This window comes from Phalangium opilio, unplaced genomic scaffold, assembly GCF_054372755.1.
Source record: "Phalangium opilio isolate 3A_F unplaced genomic scaffold, DU_Popi_V2 ptg000024l_1, whole genome shotgun sequence".
NCBI classification, from domain to species: domain Eukaryota; kingdom Metazoa; phylum Arthropoda; class Arachnida; order Opiliones; family Phalangiidae; genus Phalangium; species Phalangium opilio.
Genome location: NW_028324155.1, coordinates 6,657,933 through 6,680,674, shown reverse-complemented (window position 1 = coordinate 6,680,674; position 22,742 = coordinate 6,657,933). Strand labels below are relative to the sequence as shown.

At 39.7% G+C, this 22,742-nt stretch overlaps 2 protein-coding genes across 3 annotated transcripts in view; both read left to right on the top strand.

Moving 5' to 3' along the window:
* LOC149692500 (protein LLP homolog) overlaps nt 1-22,742 on the top strand; it is a 51,780-nt gene that overhangs the window by 2,405 nt on the left and 26,633 nt on the right. The window lies entirely within an intron of this gene.
* LOC149692502 (uncharacterized) lies at nt 3,465-11,888 on the top strand. 2 transcript variants are annotated; one of them, XM_089868271.1, is made up of 4 exons: nt 3,465-4,783; nt 4,845-8,826; nt 9,512-9,930; nt 11,032-11,888. In XM_089868271.1, exons 2-4 carry the CDS (start codon nt 8,424-8,426, stop codon nt 11,701-11,703), a joined length of 1,494 nt encoding a protein of 497 aa, XP_089724397.1. In that variant the 5' UTR covers nt 3,465-4,783; nt 4,845-8,423; the 3' UTR covers nt 11,704-11,888. The 2 variants fall into 2 exon arrangements, with proteins under 2 accessions (XP_089724397.1, XP_089724396.1); XM_089868270.1 differs by having other exon boundaries at nt 3,465-8,826.

Sequence of the window (22,742 nt, the reverse complement as noted above, 5' to 3'; positions counted from 1 at the left end):
TCTTGAAAAATCATTTATAATTGTTAAGCCTTTGCGGGTAATATTGGTATTCATTAAGCCTTGGCGGGTAATATCGGTATTCATTAAGCCTTTGCGGGTAATATCGGTATTCATTAAGCCTTTGCGGGTAACATATGGGTATTATTTCTTTAAGCATACTCCGTACAATATGGGTATTATTTCATTAAGCCTTTGCTGATGGTGCAAACATACTTTGTTGGTTTAATAGAATAGTAAAGAAATTTTTAATGTCACAAATAAATTATGGGAATTGGCTTTCCAGGCCTAATATAAACCCTGTACAGAACAAAGCCTCATTAAGGACATTAACTTAGTTTCGTTCTAATTAGCCAAATCCTTTGAAATCGCGACCACCCTATTTGTCACCCCCTTTTCGAAATCCAAATGAAGTTAGTTAAAACCGGGCCCACCACAAAAGCATCTCGGAAATTGCCTAGTCGGCCCTAGTTGAATTTTCCTTTGAATTTACGCTTTTAAAGACAAATCTATTGAAATCAATCTTCTAACTAAACCAAGCTGGTATGATCCTTTGAATCAAACCAAAGACAGGCAGGGTGCGGGGATGTGATTTCAATTCCATTTCCATCTCGGATACATACAAGGGCTAAATCGTTGAGAAAACCCTATAGTAACTGATGGGAACCTATAGGGGAGTGGTTTAGGCCGGGTCCTTTAGAGATGGTTGGAAGGGGTGAGGGGGGGAGTCTAACTTTGAAGGATGCTAACGAGATGCTATTACCAAATGTCGCTTCAGACTTCCTCTTTAATAAACCTAATTAGCGGTGCAATTTCTTTTTTTTTTCTTTTTTGGCCCAGCCTCTGATTCTTCCCCATTTTTCCTCCCCATCTACTCTTTTGGATTCGTGGATGTGACAGAAAAACATGTCCTTCCATCTCTTCATCCCAAACCTCATCCTTTGGCTCTTGAGCTTCCCAGGGATTTTTCTGTCTTTTGTGTCTAGCGCGCGCCTAGCCTACCTAGCCTTGTTTCCACATTTCAACCCACCCCACCCCCTCATTTTCCTCCTCCTTACTTGATGGAGCCCCTTTTAACTCTCTTCTTGTAGCCCCCGTCTTTCGTATAAAGTCTGGGATTTTTCTATTTTTAATTATTTTGGACAAAACTTTCGTAATTAACTAAGTGAAATAATGGGAGGGGAGATTTTGTGATAAATTATGTAACGTTCACAATGTGGTACCAATTTTTTTTTTTTTTTTTGACTTCGTAAGTTCCCTGGGAAACTTTCAAAAACGAAAATACTTCATTTAAAGAAATAAAATAAAATACAATAATCCTGGATCAAATTAAGATTTAAACGCTTGGACAAGTTTGACATAAACAATTTATTTATTATTTTTTTCATATTGGGACTGTAGTCTTAGTGTTTTTCCCAATTTTTATCAATCCCCCCATCTATTTCCTCGTAATAATTAAGCTGTTTAGACTTAGGAAGATTTTTCTGGTATACAAGAAGGATGTTATCTTCTCTCTCGCTCTTATAGCTCAATTGTCAGTCCATAAAGATTATACATCTGGTTGCTTCAGTCCCTAGAAGTCTAGATAGAAACGAAAGAGCGTGAGAAATCAACGGACACTATTAGAGAGGGGCCTGAATATGTTCCTAGTTTAAGAGAAAATTGAATGAAAGACCTTCGCGAGCGTGTAGTTACTGTCCATTCTATGTTCTTTTAGAGGAAATATTCCCGGAGGGTTTGAATAAATTCGGTGGGGGGGGGGGTAGGAGGTTATAAGAAAGTCAAGTCCACGTGCGTTCCATCTGCCCGAATGGCGTTAACAAGCAACCATTAGTAGTAGACCTACTTTAGTCTCTTTAGACGAGATTTCGTTCTCTCCCTTTGCACCACCGATCTCCTTGACAGTTGGACGTTATCAAAACAATCTGCCTCTAAGCCGCTTACACGGCCGATTGTTTCGCGCCCCCATCTCTCTCTAGTCTCGCTTGGAAAAGAAAAGGGAAGAAAGTTAAGTGGCTTTCCCTTCAGACTCGCGAATCGCAAGTACAAGTTCCTTCCTATACTGTACTGCTTTTCTTAGGACCTCGATTCTAGATTCTTTTTGTATCTCCCCCCCCCCCACATATTCGCTTCCCGGAAAGTGGATTGTAATTACTTTTTCTTGTCATATTCTGTCTTTTATGACGAAGCGCTTGACTTGGCGCGTAATTGTCTTTGCATTTTCACCCTCCCACGTCTAAACGTGATCTTTTTTTCCTGCATCGAGGCTCCGACCAATCAACGATTGGGTCTTCGTGAATCTTAAGATTTATTGATAAAAACCACACAATCTTTTAAGGATCTAATAAGTCTGAATTAACAACGTTAAAATAATTCAACAATCATTTAAATTATTTAATAAAAATACCATACATTTTCAGTGTATTCTTTCGGTGTTACTTACGGTATAGTAAAGTTACACTTAAGTGGGGTTATAGTTGCAGTACTGTGAGGATTTCTACGGATTTTCCTTTGCGTTATCCCTATATTTTTTCCCCCGTAGCCTGAAAACTTCCAATATTAATATCCGAAAAATTTTTAACCGCGTTTGCGGAAAATGCTGTTTACCCGCAATATCGTTGGGACTCGAGTTATAATACGGTACATTTTGATATCCCCTTTCTCGCTACGAAATTAGAATTTGCGCTGGAGCCCTTTCCATCGGCGTTTCTTTATTGTGGGTATTTTTAATAATGAATTGTATCCTAGGTGTGGAAATTGCCGAGTTTGCGGAAAGTATGTATTTGAAACTTTGGGATCAGCTTTATTTCTTTCCCCCTTTATAAAATGGAATTTTAGCTTCTAAGTATACTTTAATAACGTTCTTTCACGCGCCTCTAAGTTTTCCCGCGCCTCCACGTTTTGATTAGAACTCGAAAACGGCTCTTTCCCGCCCTTTTTAATCTCGGGGATGAAGTTAATAATTCTAGTTTTAAAGTGAGCTCGCCGTTATTGGTTCACTTCTCTAAGCTCGTCTAGTCGTTCGAACGTATATAGCGAAAATTTTCCCAACCGCTGCTAAACTGTAAATTAGCCTTCAATTCCTGGTTCTAATCTCTGCCCCGGTTCTGGCCAAAAACGACTGAAAACTCAAAGCTAATCTCGCTCTTATTACGTTGGCAATCTTCCCCCTTGTTTTCGCACGGCCTCGGGCTACCTAGACTTGTCCAAGTTCACACGTACGAAGGTCTAGTTGTCGCTATGTAGGAAAATTAAAGTTTCTCTTAGCGATGTTTGTCTGGGCTTTGTGTCGGGGTTGCCACGAGTTAGGGAAAATGCCACAACCTCAGGGAGATTAATCTTAATTAAAACTAATATATATTAAGTTAAAAAATACTATTTTAAATTATCCGTTGTTAATTATAATTTAGAAATGTTTAATCAATTATTAAGACCTGACCGTAATGATTTTGTAACTTGAACCTGAACATTTTTGTGGCATTCCCATTCCCAGGTTTGTTTTAATTTTTTCCTATCAAATGCCCAGTTATTTCAATCAAAATTCCTCTCTTCCTGTCAAATTCCCGATGTTACTACATAGCGAAGTCCAAGTTGATTTGGTTTCTACCTCGATATAATGTTACGTTACGCAGTGTGAACTTGTCCGTCCGAAAAGTAAAGAATATAAGGTTGAAACGTGGGCTATTCGAATTTATTCTTCCGTTATAAACCCCTTTTGAAAAATCATCCCTTCTGGTCCCCCGTTGAAAGTATACAGCGTCGCGGGATAAGTAGACCGGCCTCGCCTCTGCTAAATAAATTTGTTATCCACCAAAGCTAATATATTGGCATTTTCCGTTTTGCTGACACGATGAGTATACGGCTAACCCCCGCACCCTCCTCCCCCTCCTTTTTTCTCCTCCGCAGCTAGGGGCTAACCCCCCCCCCAGCTAAAACGAGTTATTATTAAACCGTCCATGGCTACACTGCACTTTGGATAGATAATACCTCCTAGTTTCCGAATATACATTCTATATGAAAATCAGCCCATATTTCGAAGTGGAAAACTTTTGCGGGATCCCAACCCATAGCCGCCATTTTAATTTTTGTCAGCTACTAGAGGCAGAACACGGCGAACTCTAAGAATATGTACTTAACAAGTTCACCGTGAACTTCCATGCCCCATCAGTCCCAATGGTCCTGATAAGACGCGGGCCCTCATGTTGCTTACTTCGTTTGACTAGCTTCTGATGGGAACATCTCCCCCTTCTTCTGTTTCGTGTTTGGATATAATATATCCGCTAGCTCAAAAAGATCAGGACGGTTCAGCCTTGCCACTCGCCACTAAGTAAATCAGTGGACAGCTTTATATCCCTATAGAGTCTCTTTTTTCCTTTTTTGGGGCTTGTACTTCTGCTAGGAAAGGCTGCTCCCGAAGTGTCGCGGTGATTCTATCTATGTCCCATTTTAGCTATAGCTACTCTTCTCTCCATACTTGATCTTAGCCCCGGGCCTCGACTCGCTTCGTGACGCAATAACTGGGGAAAAAGCCAGGCCTAACTCTCTCTCTCTCTCTCTCTCTCTCTTTCTCATGAATCCCATCCTTGACTTGGCCGAGCTGGTGGTACTGATCTTTTTCATGTATTTCCAACTGATTTGACATAAAATTTACATTATGTTGTTAGGTTGCAGCCTTGAGTTTGACCCGTTTCGCTTTGTTTTCAATGTATTATAAGGCTGCCTTTATTTCCAATGAAAATTCTGGGAAGCCCCTGTATGTTAGCTTCTCCGTGGACATCGGTGTGTTGTAAGTCGAACACTTCTACAGGCGCCATTGTTAAAACCTAATCTTTTGAGTTACTTTTCAGACTCTCTCATGAAGTTGCCTCTGAGAAACCGGGTTTTTAACTTATCTAATTTTGATTGCAAGCAAGATACGCCACTTTGTAACATTTTACCATAACCACCTTTCTTGACTTCCTTCTCTCTCACACGCGTACATACTCTGGTATTGGCCGCAAATCCGAAAATGATGTTTACCCAGCCAAAGTAATCAGCTCCGGTGGGACCAATTTCGACTCATTGGGCGGGCATCGTTCCTAGGGGACCCCTCGGGGCCCGTGGCGTATATTTGGCGCGCTGCTAAACTATATACAGTGTGTCTGTCGTTGGCTAGGCCCAAATTTCCCTTTTCAATATTCTTTTATTAAACAGTTGACTGGTTACACAAAAGAAGACCCGTGAGCGGCGGCGGTGCTAGCAAAAGCAAACCCTGTCTAGATTCTCAGCGCAAACCCGCTCGCTTCTAGAAGCTGCCAGCGCTTATATTTTTGTATAAAAAAAAATATTGCGGATCGTAGCCTTAGGGTAACCCTGACTTCTCCCGAGCTGAGATGTCCTCCTTTTGCAGCGTACAGTTTTTCTGGGAAGCTGAATTTAGGTCTCTAAAGGGATGGTGACGTAGGTTTTTAAATTTTATGGCCTATTTTTGACTGTATTTGGAGCTGTTTTAAATTTTGAAATATCTTCTCAAACCTGGAACAGAATAGGCTTATTCGATGTTTTTTTTAATATTTTATTTCAATTATTTTTAAGCCTAATTTCCAATAGCGCGCGCAGGGAAGTTGAAGTCATTTCGCGCCAAAAATTTCACGCGCGCAGGAAAGTTTTAAGTAATTTCGCGCTAAAATTTCACGCGCTACAACACTCAAAACCTTTTTTTTTTTTCTTTTTAATCTTTTCTGTTTTTCCATTATTACAAAAACGATGAAATCTTTTAGTTTACCAAGCAAGCTATATAGCGCGCGCTCTTTTATCTCTTGAAAAGTCAACATTTATAAGAAATTTTGGAAGATTACGTTGTATAAACTTCGTTCTATTACAATACCGCAGTGACGCTATAGCTGCTACCCTTCGCGAAAGTAATATATTTTATGGGAAAAAGGGACTTTGTCTGTACTAGGAACTATTTTTTATCAAAAATAATGAAAAATGGGAAAGAAGAGAATTTGATGAAAATTCCGGGGTTATAAATCGAGTGTGTATAGATTTTTATATCAGAAAAGTATTTATTTTTATTTTCGTTCCTCCCTCCTCCGATGCCCTAGCGTTCTCTTCAAATATTGTCAAACTTATTTGACAACACGTAAAAAATAAGTTGTCCCTTGTGAATATGCCTTTAGAAATATATCAGTGTAATGAATAATTTAAAGGTGTCTGTTAATTAATTTAAATCCTACACGTTAATTTTTGGTATACCCAAAATCAGTTTGTAAAAATGTGTTTCTTGGGTAATTTCTCTAGTTTAAACTAAGTAATTCAATTGAAACAAAGTTGTTAGTTGATATTTAAAGCCATATATGTTGATATAATTTCTACGTGGACAATGTACGGGATAACCTTTGACCCCAAATATTTCGGATAACACAAATATTCGAAATCGGGTTTCTAAACTATACGCAAACTTTTAAAATTTCTTAATTGACTTGAAAACCATTTTCCTTAATTGATTCTCTAAGAAGTGTAAAACGAAACGTCATCCATCCATTTAGAAAACTATAATAGATTCTTGCGTTCCATCATTTTTTCTTGTATTCTTCTCCCATCTTAAATCTATGCTCTATATAGTGGTGATAATCTTTAAAACAAATAGACCAAAGTCTATTTGGCGAACGGAACCCATCTCTCTCTTTCTCCATCTCTCCTCCTTAAATCTTTTCATTTACTCCAAGCTCTGAAAGAGTGTAGGGAAGAAAAAAAAGAATCTTTGGGATGGAACATCTGCCATCCATAGCAAAGACTCCTGTATTTTTTCTTCTTTCTCCCCCAACATCCATCCATCCACTCCCATCTCAGAAATATATAATTTTTTTTCTTCTTCTCTTTGCATCATCGCTACTTAACTGCTCTTAAAAATAAAAGAGACTAGCTAGCTGCATCTTTAGGTTTACATTAGGGAGGGAGGGAGGCTTTTATCGTTTAGGAGCGAGGGAGCCAGCTAAAACGAGAGTGAGTGAGCTAATTATAAATGGATGCCGCCGAAAATTGCCTCTCGCCTGTCACTTATCGTTAAAGATTTCAATTTGTTTTGTCATTTTTCCTCTAGCTTTTCTATTCCTTTCTAACGCCCTTCTCTTGTCAACGCGCCGTCTTCCGCGCCTTTGCCGCTGCTAATCGATCGTTTTATTGTTTTAGTTCGGTTAATTTTAGTTTCACTCAACTTTTAAAACGGTTGACTAATGGCTTGGGTCTTCGAGCTGCTATTAAAGGAATAGTTCAACGGGAATAATTTGTAATTGTTTGATATTACACCATCCCTTTAATAACAAACGAGCCTTGATTGTATTGTCGTATAATATACGGTAACTTCTCTTAAACCACACGCTCGAAGTTAATCTCTACTCCGTTCTGGTCAAGTATACCGAGAGCGGATTGAGAATGACTGTTTAATTGTATCTGATATTTCATTTCCCCTTCCGTTAACGCTCTCGGAAGTATCTATTTTTCATCCGCGGATAAGGACTTATCTTTTACTTAATACTCGACGCGGTTAATCTTTAACGGAAGGCGTGGTTTTGGCGCCAAAAAGGAATTGGCGGCGATTGGGTGCCATAGGAAAAGCTTCCACCAATAGACAAGATGCGCGCGCTCTCTTCCCCGGACTCCTTATCCTAGAGATGTGGACCGCGCGCTCTCTTTCTCCTATGTTCTCTTTCTCCTCTTCTCCTCCTCATCTTTCCCGCCGCGTTCCGATCTTGTGTCGGGTGTTTCGCGCGCCCGAGAAGAACTCTGGCAATTCCGCTAGCTCTGGAGGCTTAATTACGTTAACGGGATAGTTACCCCATTTAAGGCGGGTTTGGTCTCTCGTGGCGGGAGAGGAGAGAGCGCATCCGGTGCGGCGGCGGAGGAGAATGGCGGGAAAAAGATGAAAACCCCTGGAAAACCTCCCTGATGGGGGACGAAACGACGGGGGAATGAAACAAAACTCCTCGCTTACTCTCTACTCTATTAAAGAGCTTTAGTGGCTACCAACTAGAGAGAAAGAAGATGGTAACTTTATTCTACGCAGAAAATAGAAGAAAATGCAAAAAGCGTTCAGTGTTGACGCGTGAAAGAGGGAAAGGAAGCTGCAGTCGTGGACCGACCGTGTTTGCCAAAGAGGGGAAGGAGGAGGAGGAGGGATATATGGATGATGGCTAAATCGGGATGGTGATGATAAGAGGAGAGAGGTTTAGGATGGAGGGGGAGAAAGCATCCTCCGTCGCGAGAAGAGTGTGGTTCCTATAGTTAGGGGTCTTCCAGCGTCCGCAATTCGCACCACCACAGATGAGAAAAGAATGCCATCCTAGTAAGACTAGTAAAAATATCTCCCCGTTTAATTCTGACACCGTGTTTGTGGAAGTTACGATTTTAAACTCCGGGATTTGGTAAAGTTAAAAGTTATTGTCATGTTGCGTGGATCGTCTCCATCCCCACCTAAAGATACAGCCTCTTCGACGACCTCTTCCTCATCCGGGAATAATAATAATAATAACAACAACAGTAAAAATCTACGCTTTTCGCTATATTCCATCGAGAGATTGTTGGGTTCAGCCGGCGGAGTCTCTTGGAAAAGTCCCAGTCAAGCGCACGCCGCGGCAGCATCCTTGTTTTCCACGACTTCCTCGGCTTTGCAGTTGGCTCAACGTTCATTGGCAGCCAATCATTGCGTGCAATTGCATCCTCATCTTCACGCGAATAAAAGGGATAATGATTTGGATTGTGTCGGAGCCGAAGATGCCCAAAGAGTTGCCGGAAAGATTCTAGATTTTACGCATGGTCATCATGCTGTAGGAGGAAGCTTCAGAAATTGTAAATATCTTATTTCATGTTGGTTTTCATTGATTGATTGGTTGGTTAATGCCTTGTTGAGATGTTTTTATGAATCAGCATGTGTTTTGAGTTTACTGAAGCTGCAATTGCGAAAAAAACCTTTCTGTCGTTTCTGGGATTCGAGTAACCAAAAATTCAGTTCTTCCTAGAAGAAAACCGCACGTTGTTTAATTTGTTCACATTGATTTCTTACTTCATTCATTGAATTCCTTGTAATCTACCCATTTCAACGTTCCTGATGATGTGTAATTCAATATTTCTTGTTATTTTTCGAACTATCGAATTGGGTGTGTCCATGAAAGCATCTTCCTAATTGTCGTTTTCAATCCACGCACTATTTCCTTTGACAGTCAACCTTATTAGCAAATATTTGTCCTTCATAATTGCCTCTATTAGTTTTGGATGACAAGAAGAAAAATAAGCCAACCCAAAACAAACAAGTAAACATCTTTATTGAAAGGAAAATGAAAGAGAAAAAAAAAGAATAATGAAGTTATCCCGCGTGGTTATCACACCGTTGCATCTCATTCTTAGCATGCGAAGAAAAAAACCTTCCCAATTTTTTCCTGTCGTATTCTAATCGGCTTTACATACACCGGAGGTTTTTCTTTTTTTTTTGGCTACGATTTTTTTATGACTTTTTCTTTGGTCTTTGGTTTGTCAGCCGCCCCTGGTTTGACCCTTCGACATCACCTTGAAATTCAAAGGGAGGATGTAGGGCCAGGAGGAGATGTTATCGCCAGTTATATCGGCGCCGATTCTAAAGGCGATTCATCCAAATTATTATCCTTGACGTCCGCCGAAGATGGTCTAGGAGAGAATACCTCGACGTCGGGGGTTGACGAAACCCCAGGGTTGACTGGAACCAATCAGACGGGGGGCGAAGACGGCTCCTCGGGTGGAGGTGGACCATCCAATGATCCTTATGACGATAAACCTAGGAAAATTCGAAGAAGTCGTACTACCTTTACAACTTACCAACTTCATCAATTGGAAAGAGCCTTTGAGAAGACTCAATATCCTGATGTATTTACTCGGGAAGAATTGGCTATGAGACTCGATTTGAGTGAAGCTAGAGTTCAGGTACACTTACCTTGAATTTCCTTGATGTTTAAGATTTACAATGTCCATTAAACTCGCCTTAAAGTGTGACGTAATACACGCGCGTGTACAAAATTAAGTCGAACCAAATTATAGACCAGAAATAGGCTCGAATTATGCGTTAAATTTAAAGTGCTCGAGATGAAATTTAATGAAAAATTGTTCTCAAGTATCTCTTTTCCACTTTCACTCGGGAGCCAGCCAAAAATCATTTTATTCATTTATTGCTTTTCTCTTATATTTGGTTGGGGGTTGCCTTATAATCCATCCTAGATGGGCCCCTAACCTTTTCACTGACTGATTTAGGGGTAGGGTGTAAGCCCCCTCGAAACAAACTCGGGGCAAACATTCAGTTTAAATATATCGAGGGGTTCGCGCGGGAGAGAGAGAGTTTTCAATCAATTGGAATCATTAATTGAACTGGAAATCCTCAATATGAAAAGAGATAGACAAATGTCGTCGTCGGGGAGTGAGTGAGAGAGCGTTTTTGGCTTATCTCTAAATGACGTCTCATTCAACATTTATTAGCGGCGATTCAATCTGGGATTTACCCTCAAGCGCGCTCGCGCGCGGGGTCCTTTTTGACGCGTTCCCCTATTTTGCTTGATAACGTCCATTAGGTCATGGTACTCCAGACCTCTTCTATGTACTGACAAGAGCGTTGAGGGGAAACGCGCGAATATGATGGAGAGCCTTCTCGCATATAGACGCGTCGGACACTTTCCGTTAGTGTTAGACTCAGGAATGATAAATCGTAACGAAATCGGTTGGCGAGAGTTAGACCTCTTCGTGTTTTAACGTATTACTCCCACCAATATAGATTAGAGGCGCTCTTGATGAAAATATTACAGAATCGGGATAAAAATATCCGTTGTGTTTAAATACACGCAAAATAGATTTTAACGCCGAATAATTCGAGCTTGTTAAAAGGGATTTGGTCTATTTTTCATTTTTATACTGATTTTTCTGCAGTTTTTATGGCAGATGCATGGTTTTTATATTCGTGAGAGAATGCTTCCTTGGTCTATTTTCATTAGTATTTTATTATATTTACGCAATTTTTTTGTATTGATCGTATTATAGGTCTGGTTTCAAAACCGACGTGCAAAATGGCGCAAACGTGAAAAGGCCATGGGTCGCGAAAGTCCTTGTAGTTTTTCGTTATCGGACCCGTTGGGTCCTCCATTACATTTACCATTACCATCCTCTTTACACGGTCACCATCGCGCTACTGACTTCTTGAACCTCTACTCCATCCCACCTGGTCATCCCGCTTCTATGAGTAACGGTGATACCTTATTGAACTTACCGCCCGGTGTCTCTCACCATCATCCGGCACTCTCCTTACCCGGTCCCTTGGGACTTGGACATTTGTTCCTTAATGGCAACAGTCCTGCGTTTCCATCTCACGCTGGACACCATCCTGGTTCGCCCTGGTCGAAAAATCACCTTAACTCGGCGTTGCTTTCGGTTTACATGTTAGGTGCCGCGGCTGTTGGTTCCCCCTTCGCGTCACCGGCTACATCATCCGCGAGTTTGTTAGCGCCAACGCGGAGTCCACCTACGTCACCCGGTTCTCCCGGTGTAGATAATTTCAACGTGTCATCCGGTGGTGATCGGTCGTCACCTAAAAGCGCGAGTTCTTCTTGTACGCAAAGTCCCATGGAACTGTTAAGATTCGGTAAATCGTCTAATTCTAGGAAACGGTCCGAACCATCGCGTAAAAGTAACTGTAGTGATTCGGACGAGTCCTAAAAAATTGTGTCATATCCTAGTTCCGTATACCAGCACCCTAAAGTGATATTAAACGCCATGAACTCTAAAAAAAAAGAAAAAGATTTGGGTGTTTTTGTGTCAGTGATAATTTTATTAATTGTCTATGTATAAATTAAAAGTTCTATGTTTGTTAACGTAGAAATTAATAAAATAAATGAATTGTCTATATTGTACATATATTATTAACATATTCTGTAAATTTTTGTTACATACGTTAGGAATTCATACAGTTATGGGAATCAATGTGACCCCATGTTAACTTTTCTGGGCTGGGCTCGATACTTTGTAACTTAATAAACGTAAAATAATTAGGTTCTGCTAAATTTCACGTTGAGAAATATATATTTCTCCTTAAATAAACACAAGCCAATCTGATGCTGGGATCAAATTCCGTGTTTATTCTGTTAGCTAGCTAGCTGGGTTCTTAAGATACTAGAGATGAACGACGGTTGACTGATTTCTTAGCAAAGAGATCGAAATTAATCAACTTGATGATTTTTGTAATTTGGAGAAACCAACCCGTCCTGAATTACCTTCTTTTAAATTCCCAACCGAGTGGAAAAATCCTTTCTTCTTTTCCTTTTATCCCGCATCTCCTCGCTCCGCCGTCCTCTAGCTCCTTACAGAGTTTGTAGGGTTGAAGGGTTCACTATAGGAACTGCGATTCAAAGCAAATAAGGCACTGGGATGTGCTGATTTAGCTCGGGCCTTGCTTCTTCCGTTTTCATCTAGGGTATATGGAGCTCCACCTCCTTTTAAAAGCTCTCATCGAAATTTACCGAAGTGTGTTTGCATTTTTACGCTCTTTCGAACCCAATAAAATGAAGGCGAGAAATTTATTACTAAGGTACCACTAGCTTCAACTGATTTTGAAACAATGAAGGAACAGTTAGGGTTAAGGGTGAAAACGCCGTTGGAAAAATCATGAATTTAGCTTTATTCTGGTATGAATTTTGAACCTGTGTAGCTTTTATTCGTTCAATCTTCAAAATAGGCTTAACGCGTTTAAATTCACAATGAAGTTGTTTTAATATTCTTGGTGGTATTAAACCTATTCTTATCACCCTTTTCTAAGGTTTCCCTCCATTGGTTTAAATAGCTTGACTGTATTCTAACCTCTGCTCCAATCTTACTTTGCTCTTTGTTTAACAATAAATCTCGCATTGGAAATTACATTATCAATGGAGAGAATTGCGACTGATTTATCAATTTCCCAACGTTAAGTCTTCTAACAGTCAGTCAGAGTGATTCTATCTTCTCTCTCTCTCTCTCACCATCTTTCTTTCTTCCGCAGCTTCCAAAATAAAATGTTGGGAGATTTAATCCTGGGGTGATATTTTTCCTGACTCTCACAGGAAATTTAAGAAAGAGTGGGGCAACTGCCTTACTGTGACTTTGGAAGCTTATAGATATATATATATATATGTACATGAATTGTGTCATGCCTGCATTTAAAAGAGAGAGGGTATAGGAAAGTATAAGTAAGCCGAAGTTGATTGAATACGTTTTATCTTTACCGAATTTTTATAGCCCCTTCTTTGAATTCAATTCATGGTAGGTTTTTTTGCTGATTCTCTGTATTGTGTAAAAACAATCAATATTCCCTTGCCGTTAAGCCTATGCCTATAATTTGAGTTACGAAAATTTAAAACTGCACGTTTTCGTGCGAGGTTATAGGTCAGCCCTAAAACAAGTCCGATATCATATGAAGGTTTCTATTGAGTTGTTACCCGACCTGGACTACCAAGTCGAGGGGTCAAACGGAACCGAGTGTCGTCGGACTGTCTGTCGGCGGTAAGTTCTTTCACGAAACGTCTGGACAATGGATGAATTCGATAAATTTGTAAGTTTGTCGCATAATAGAATGAAGCAAACCCTGTTATAATGTAAACCCACTTCAAAACTAGCATTACAAGCTTAATCCCGTGTCCAGAGTATAAAATCGGAACACGGATTGTTAACGCCCATACAGCATATACACCGAAACTAAAATAGCGCGTACTACTTGTACCCAAACCGGACAAAAAGTGTCAAATAAACCTCGCTCGGAATAACAAATTTTTTTGGAGGCGCGTAATGTTCAAAGGAAGTTTTTCTAACCATATTTAAAAGCTGGGCATTGTTGGGACCCTTAAAAGGGGACGCCCTGGTCCCCGTGTCTCATAATGGAGGCGATGTTAGTCGCGGTATAAAGGACCCTTTTTTCGCGCTTATTTTATATAAAATCGAACACTAGTACTACAGGAAGCGGCCGAATGAGCGGATTATGTCGAGGAAATTTCAAAAGGGACAATACCTATATAGGGACTTAGAACATGGATAAATGTCCCCGACTTCATCATCGTGAAATTGAATAGTTACTTTTTAGAGGATTGGACATACGGGGGGTATACAAGGTGGCGCGTACTCGGAGTTCAATTGACATGATGTATATTTTATTTATTGAGACATATAAATTGTACACTTATCTTACTTATAAAGGTTTCTTATACTATTGGCAGAAGTATTTAGTATCAGTGAACTCTCTTAACCGCGAAAGGTTTACCCACGTTTGGTTATTGAAGATTAATACTGCCAGAAGTGAGATGAGACTAGAAGTGAAGGGCTCTAGCATTGATAGTAGATCCTGGCACTAGTGAACAAATTTGAGGATTTTACGCCGCTTCAATCGCGCCTACGCTAGAGAGAAAAAAATTGGTCGAGTTCCAAAATAATTTCCTACCCCCTTCCCCTCAACCTAAAGCGGCGAAACACAGACGCGGGTGCTTGAATCTAGTTCGGCCGTCTACCACCGCGAGCGTCTCACGTTTTGGAGGGGAAATTCAGAAACCGCTACCAGAGGGCCAACCGTTCGTGTGTTATCAAGAATATTCACTTTCGCCGAGTGAAGAATTTGGTTAGCTCAGTACTTTTGGTGTCATCTCACTTCTGATACTGCCAGTGATTTTCTCAACACCTAATGAATTTAAATCTCAAATGTTTAAATAAATGGGGATTTTCCCTTAATATATTATTTAACAAGAGTTACGACGTTTCAAACGTGGTTAAGATTTTAGAGGCTACATGCTGTAAATAGCCATAAACTTGACAAAGAATTCCGCCATCATTGTGTAGCATGTACGATTACAAATGTTCATGAACGGCACTACAGATTCGGATATAAATTCTTTAGGCATCATAACCCACTCGAAAATGTCACCAATACACAAAATACATATCAGACTAGCTTATTATATTCGGTCTAAAATATATTTGCATATCTAAACGTTTCTTTTTTGGCCTCTATAATAATGTAAAATAGACTTATTCAACGCTATGATAATCCCTCTCAATATACTATAAAAGGGGGGAGCGAAATCTCCGTTTTATAACGGGTAAATAATATTGCCTAAAGGGCAGTTTTTGTGTCGTGCAGGAATATATAAATAATTCATATTTTTATTGCTAGCCCGAGCGTATCCCTAAAGGTTTTTTTTTATATATATATTATTTTTCCATATAAACTAAATTTCATCTATAATATAAATTCCATGAAAAATCGGGGATGGAAAACGGAGAAATTTAGTTTGGTCCTCTTGAATAAAAATTTCAGTCGCTGGTTCAGTGGTTCGCGTTCAAATAGAGAGTGAAACTAAACTAAAGGGTCCTTCTTTCTTTCTGTAATTAAGCCCTCAATTCTTAAGCCTAAATTAAAGTTTAAAACGAATCTCGAATAGGGTTTTGTTTTTTTTTAATATTTGAATCCCCGTATTCAATTTATCTTAAAAATAACAGATAAGGGGACACCAATCCTAAGCCTAATTCTCAATTTTGAATTACGTGACAAGACGAGTTTCACCTTCTATCTCTAAAGTGATAGAAGAAAATTTCCAAGTTTTTCTTTCTTTTTTTCGAAACACTTTTTTTTATCACACTTCCAGAAGCGAGCGGCCTAAGAAGCGTTTGTTAGGCTTGTTCCCTGACTGCCATCATTTGTTATTTGGTAAAGTGCTCGTCACCCATAATGTATCTTTCTCTCTCTCTCTAAAAAGGTAGGTAGGTAGGTGGAGGGGGAGAAAGGAAAACTGCGAGAAAACGTCGCCTTCAATGCTAATTGACAAGTTTTGGGGTGGCGGTGCTATTCCTTTGGCATTTTTCTACAAATGCTTGAAGCCAAAATTCCATCGCGTAAACAGTTAAGGCAGAATAGAAATAACATTTTAAAAGATGCTATCCCGAACCCCGGGGTGGGAGGACGAGGGGGGGAGTTGATACGAAATTTTATTTTCTTTCCCCTCCATCCCCCTTTTAAAGTATTTGACCGTTCCGTCACTGTCCATTTACGCCTAAAAGGAGTTTAAATTTTAACCGTCCACCCACCTCCCCTTCTCTGATTCTCTTTAAAAGTCGCAAATATTTCTAGACAAGCTCCGTTCTCTAGTGCCCAACGGAAGTTAAAGTTTAGGAGGAGCGAAAGAGAGAGAACCAGAGAGAGAGAGAGAGAGAGAGAGAGAGAGAGAGAGAGAGAGAGAGAGAGAGAGGAAATTGCCGAAGAGGTTTAAGTCTAATTTCCCCAAACTACCCATCCCATCCCATTCCACCCTGACAACTAAGTACAGAGTTGTATTAGGGAGTAATATGGAGTAGATTAGCGAGCCGAGAAAATTTAGGGTTTCCGTCTCATCCAATCGAAATTGACGAAGCTCTCCTCTCTTCTCTCGGCTCTTCATCCTCCTAGTTTCTCTCTCCTTCCACCGACCCGTTCTATTAACGCATGGCGCTATATTATTATGTCGTTAAAGAGCCCGGAATTAAAAAAGGAATCTTTACCCGCATCCTACCATCCTCTTCCAGAGAGTTTAACTAGAGCGTGCGGTAATTAACACGTCACCAGGACAATACGCGACAAAGTTTATCCAACGCGCTGTTCAAGCGTGATTTGGATTACGCGCGCTTTCACAGCGATGGCTGATTGGCGGAATTTGAAATGTGACGTTATTTCGCTGATGAACGGCGTCTCTAACGGGAAACAGGCGAACTAAAAAATACCGTGAGCGGGCAACGATAGACAAAGGTTGCAATGTGTACTGTAGAAGGAAAAATTTTGAAACTTAAAAGCAGACGTACGGAGTGTTGTCCTGTTGAAGTTTATATATTAGTTTAGTCAGGGAGAAAGCGAGGAAAAGGAGAAACGGAGTCGAGTGAAGCTCAAGAGCAGAGATGGAGAGAGAAGGATGGGAGAATGAGGGATCGGAAGCGGCCCGGGCTTTAAGCGTTAAAGCGGTGTGATTCGATTTTAATTTCGTCGACTCTCTTTCTCTCTCTCTCTCTTCTGGCGACCTCGGTCGGGCGGAAAACAACTTTAAAGGGCGGCCATTATGGAGCAACTAGCGACCAATTGGTCGGAGAGAGAGGATGGAAAGGGGGGTTAAAAGAGTAAATAACCGTTTTCATTACTTCCCATTTAGGCCTAGCGGCGTCTAAATTTGGGGACTCCCGATCCCGAGGCTTAAGTAAGGGAAAGGATCTGAACCTACAACAGGGTTGCGCAATAAATGGCGCCCGCGACTCCGCGCCCGGGTCAATATTTGTCGTCCGTCCCGCGATTTATCCGAGCTGTATGAAATCTCTTGTCTAGAGACCCCCTCCCACGAGAGCCTCCTTCACACCCCTAGCTGCTATACTCAACTTAAACACCCTTGTACCCATAGACCTACTATATACTTATTTAGTTAGCTCCGTTCGTATCTATTCGTTATACTTAATGTGATCCTATTGCTTATAAATCTTTGTTTTTATACAAATATAATTAGACCTCGGGATGTTCTAACTAATTCCCACTCTATTCTTCATCACCCCTTACTTCGTAATTTTACAATGACCACTCTATTTCAACTCCATGCATAATCCTCTATGCGCCTAATAGATATCAAGAACCCATCAACTAACTGAGTACGTTCAGAATCGTGATGTCGTGTTAGTCCGAACTGGACTATAGATCTCTCCCTATTCAATTGGCTGGCCTACGGGCACCCCCCTCTTCCTCTGTTCCCCCCCCCAGGCTCCAAATATCCCGGGGATAAGGGGGGTTAGTTGCCGGGGGGGAGAGGAGGGGGTGGTGACTCTGAAACTTTAGAAAATTAATTAAAACCGAGTACAAATAGAGAAGGGAGACGAAGCAGCTCCTCTCTCCTCTCTCTCTCTCTCTCTCTCTCTCTCTCTCTAGCCAGAGAAATGTTACAACGTATATTCCAAAGCTCTTTCCACTTCTCTTGTTTGATAAAGGGGGTTGAAAGATTGGGTGAGAATCGCAACCCGGGGGGAGGGGAAGACACCCCCGTTAAGGATTGAGGAAAGCGTTAAGTCAACGTGTAGTTGTTTGATTGGAAGTTATGCGAGGCTTATTTATAGACTCCTCTGTACCACCCTCGCGCTCTCTCTCTCTCCTCCAGGGTACACTAAGCTCAAAGGTTGCGCTCGCGACCAAAGATTCCTATTCAACATTTTTTAATTACGTCAGAGAGGTGGTACTCGGCTACTCGCAAGGGTGACTAGATTGAATCCTCCTAGTCAAACCGAGGCAGGCACGGGTAGAAGTGACGTGGTTGCGCCAAGGCTTAGAGTTAGAGAAGTATCAGAGGAGGAGAAGGAGGAGGGAAGAGAAAAAGCTTATTTACTCTTAGTGACGACGATCAAAATTCTATGGACTTTTCCGGAAGGCGCTCTTTTCCGTTAGTTCTCTCGCTCTGACTCTCTCTGGTGAGGTGCACCTCACCACCTCCCTTCTGCAAAACGAATCGAAACGAATCTAGTTTGTCTTATTAAATCAGCGAAAAGTGATATTAGTTTTAAAGAGCTCCTTTTCCCCAGGCCACTTATTGCTACAGCTCTCCATCGTCTTTTTTAGAAGCTTATTAATATGGATTTAAAAATTTAATATTTTACGGATTTATTTTTGACTTTTACAAAATGAGAGGAGAGAAAAAAATCTTCAAATGACTTGAGGGCAAAATGGTGGCTTGTATTTGTTAAATAATATATGAACTGAATTGAACTATTGGTTTATTAAGGGAGTTATCAGAATTGTGGGCTTTGTAATAACTGGTGTATTAGAATTATTACTTCGACTCGACTATATGGCAATACAATGTAATGTGTACGGCAGCGTTTATTGGGGTTGATTAAAGGATTGGAATATTTCAGACTTGAAAGGGACTGAGTTTATACCCTATTTCTCTCCCAAATTAAACCTATTCTAAGAGTAATAAACCAAAACCTAGTTATCACAATATGACGTCAACTTTCTTTATAGAAATCGGGTTTTCAAATCATTGTCAATCACCCACATTTCAAAAGTAAAAAAATAAATAAAGATAATAAAATTCAATTAGGGAATGTTTCTTCTAAATTTATTATTTGAGACTTGACGAAATTAAAATTTTGGAAGTACTTAAAAGATTATATACCCCAATAATTCCCTCTCTGTATAAGTGTATAGACAAAACTCCCTTTAGTTTTGGTATAGGTGGGTTTAAGACGAAGGCTGTCAAATCTTTATTCGGACAGGGCCATTCGACACCATTGCCGCGTGCTTGATGAGATTTGGCGGGAATTTTCGGAGGCGAGGGGAGCGAAAAATAACTTTCTTTGATGTTTACCGGTCCCCTTACCATTTACCAGAAAGACCGCGACTTTTGGAAGGATTTTTTCTACTTTCCTTCGGTTCTGAGTAAGATTTTTGTGTCCGATAAGAAACTTTTACCTTACCCCGGCCGAACGCCGCCGAAGAAAATAATTTTTCTTTACGCGAGCGACAAAAAGGCACGCAAAATATAACTAGATTGTTCTTAAAGAGATTAGAGTTAAGAAAATGCCAAAAAATTCAAAACGTGGGATGATTATGGTATATATATGTACGAACGCTTATGTACCGACCGGTTCTGATATAGCTCGATTGTTCTTATCAGCGTACCCTTCGAAATCTAAATTATTCCGAAAATCCTTTCGCCAGTCAGAATGCTTATAGTGGAGTAGAAGTTTATTAACTGAAGTATAAGATGCTAAATTGCACGATACCCCAGTGGAAGCGGAGGTTTTACTAATCAAAATGCGCCCAAACAGTTTCTTAGCTAGGTGTGGGAATACTAATTTTTCCATTGAGATGATGTTGGGTTTTTTAAGTATTTATGACACTTATTATATAAACTTAAGGAATGTTTAACTTCAGCTAATCGACTTCTAGACTAGAATTTTAAATTTTAACCCTTAGGTATAACCTTTTTTTACAAATACCTTAAAATCTTTGGTGTTATTTTAATCTGTCGATTTTTTTTTCTTTCTTTTCCAAAATTGAAATATTAACTTATAAGTTCAAGTATTCCATTGCATTTTTTTATTTTATTTTCAATATTACATCAATTCCGTACCGTATTAATCTCCAAGTTACTGTCTCCTTTACGGTATCGCTTATCTTAGGGACCCCAACTTGGAAACATGTCACTTTAAACGAAGTTAAGATAGCTTAACCATCTCCGCTTTATCTCTTCTGACCAATCTGTATATACTAATCTTAAGGCGGCGGCAGTGTCGGCGTTCCTCTATAAACGTGTACTGCGCATGCTATTATGATTCGATCAGACATATTCCCCCTTATTGACACATCGTGTTTGCTTCGAGTAATAAGGCGCCCTCCTCGATAAATGTAACAAAAAGAAGTTTAGAAAGACGGATTAGGCCTAGGTACCGACCGACCGACATCTTTAAAATGATCGACATTTGATACGGACCAATATTGAATAAATTTAATATATATATTTATCATACCTTTTAAAAAGCAAACCTTTGATCAACTTCTCGAACAAAACGGTAACTTTACTCTCCCTTTAAAATCTTCTTAAACCGAAATGAAATTTTTAACTGATTGTGGGCGTTTATTAAAAACAAATTTATACTATAAAATATTAAATAATTTTATCAATTTTTTTGTCATTACGTAATGTCAGAATTAAATAAGAGCCTGTCTTTGTATAGGAAAGGTTACCTAATTACGGTTGTAATTACCTGGCAATCTATATGCAAATTATTACGTAGCGGTACAACGTCTTTGGGTTTGGAGGGGGGGGGTTATTGTATTTAAAACTTCCACTGTCGAAAGTTATTAACCAACTAAAAATATGCGTAAAAGAGAGATTTGTGATTGAATAAAAACATGATTTGCATGCCAGCTAATATTGCCTTGTAAAAGTTTAACAATGCTACCAGCAAAATTATACGCAAGGAGCAAGGGCGCTTTACAGCACGGTGTTTAAGCGATACAATTTGAATTTTTAAATTAAGTTATTAATAAATATTCGTGCCGCGTTTATGAATGAAGGTGCTAAGGCGTTTTTAAACGTAAATCAAATTAGCCTTAGCATTATTGTAAATTCTTTAAACCCTAATCATTGGAGAAACACGTATAGCGCATTTCCCCCTACTTTAGGAAGCTTAATATCGCGCAATTTGACAGTGGTCCCCTTTAAACAGGGTGTTTCCAAAAAGGTACGCTTGTTGGACCGATGGTTCAATGGGAAATCAAAGAAATTTTGAGTTGAAAATGTTATTACTGTACTTCGATTGTATACTTTTTTCGAACACCCTGTACATGTAGAGAAGGGTAAGGTGAGTTGATCGGGAAGGTTTTCACTTTTCTGCAGTGTGGCGCCTTTTCTCCCATCGTTTTCCCGCCATAATTGATTCTGGTGCCCGAGTGAAAATCAAATCAAGTTCCCCAGCGCCCGACCGTTTCCCATTCTCTTTCTGAGCAACTAAACGCCGTTTCGGCTAAACTTCAATCGGAGAGTGTTTTAAAGCCTCCATAGATTCTAGAGAAAACGTTTTCACTCTCTCTCCCGGCCGATTTTTATTATATTTTCAAGCTATTAAAAAGGCGTATACCGAGTTAGCTTGTCGTCGGATAATCCATTTTTATCCGCCAGCCCGGAAAAACGCCTCCTCTCCTCCGCTTCCTTCCTCCATGTATTAAAATTTTCAATTTATATCAAAGCTCAGCTCGCTTTACATGATTGAGATTTTTCATATTAGCGTGGAAATTTTTAACCCAATTTAGACCTAGGCGAAAATGTTTATGAAGATTTTTCTTTTTACTGTGGGCAGATGGCACAGCTGTTATTTTTTCTAGGTTTTCCACTGTATTTTTAAGGCATGTTTTAACCCTTTGGGGTCGATCCAAGGGGTCGATCGATTCATAGATAAAATCTAGTAGAAAATGTGTATATTTTAACTGCCAATTTTTACGTATTTAAATTAAAGAAAATCATCTAGTAAATACCGAAATATTTTATATGTGACCTTTGAACTTCATCTAAATTGGTAATTTAACTTTAATTAAAATATTTAATCTTCTGTTTACCTACCTGGTATTGACAAACGGGACATACGTGACCTCTGACCTCCTTTTAATTATAATTAGATTAATTTGAAACACTCGGTTCATAATTTTAATAAGTTAGAGATTCAATTGTCACTCAGTTGGCCTTTGACCCCGCCCGTAATTGCTTCGTTCCAACCCTCCCATTCTAATTATATTAAATCACTCAAAGTGTACGTACCAGTCGAAACAGTTGAGTAATTTAATATACAGGAGCTCTCTAAAGAGTAAAGGGGGCTTGCTTCGCGGCTCTGGAATGAAGCCTCCACACGACAACGTTGATAATTTGAGATACGACAGGCGTTCCCGCTTATAAGACTTCATTAATAAGCTTAATAATGAATATTTGATTTAAGCCAAGGCTTGGGAATTTTACCTGTCACGTGGCCGACCTCTTGGTTCATCCACGAGACTTAGTTAGAAAGCGGGAAAATTATTGTTACACAGCAAATTTTTGGCGGGGAAATTTTATCTCCTTTAAATGAGATGTAAGGACGCCCAAATGAATTATTTACAAGTTTGAAGAGAGACCTCTGATTAATTAATTCCTTTTAATTAAGATTCTTAGCGCTTCCCTTTCAATCTGTCCAGATCACGTCTCCAGAGCTTC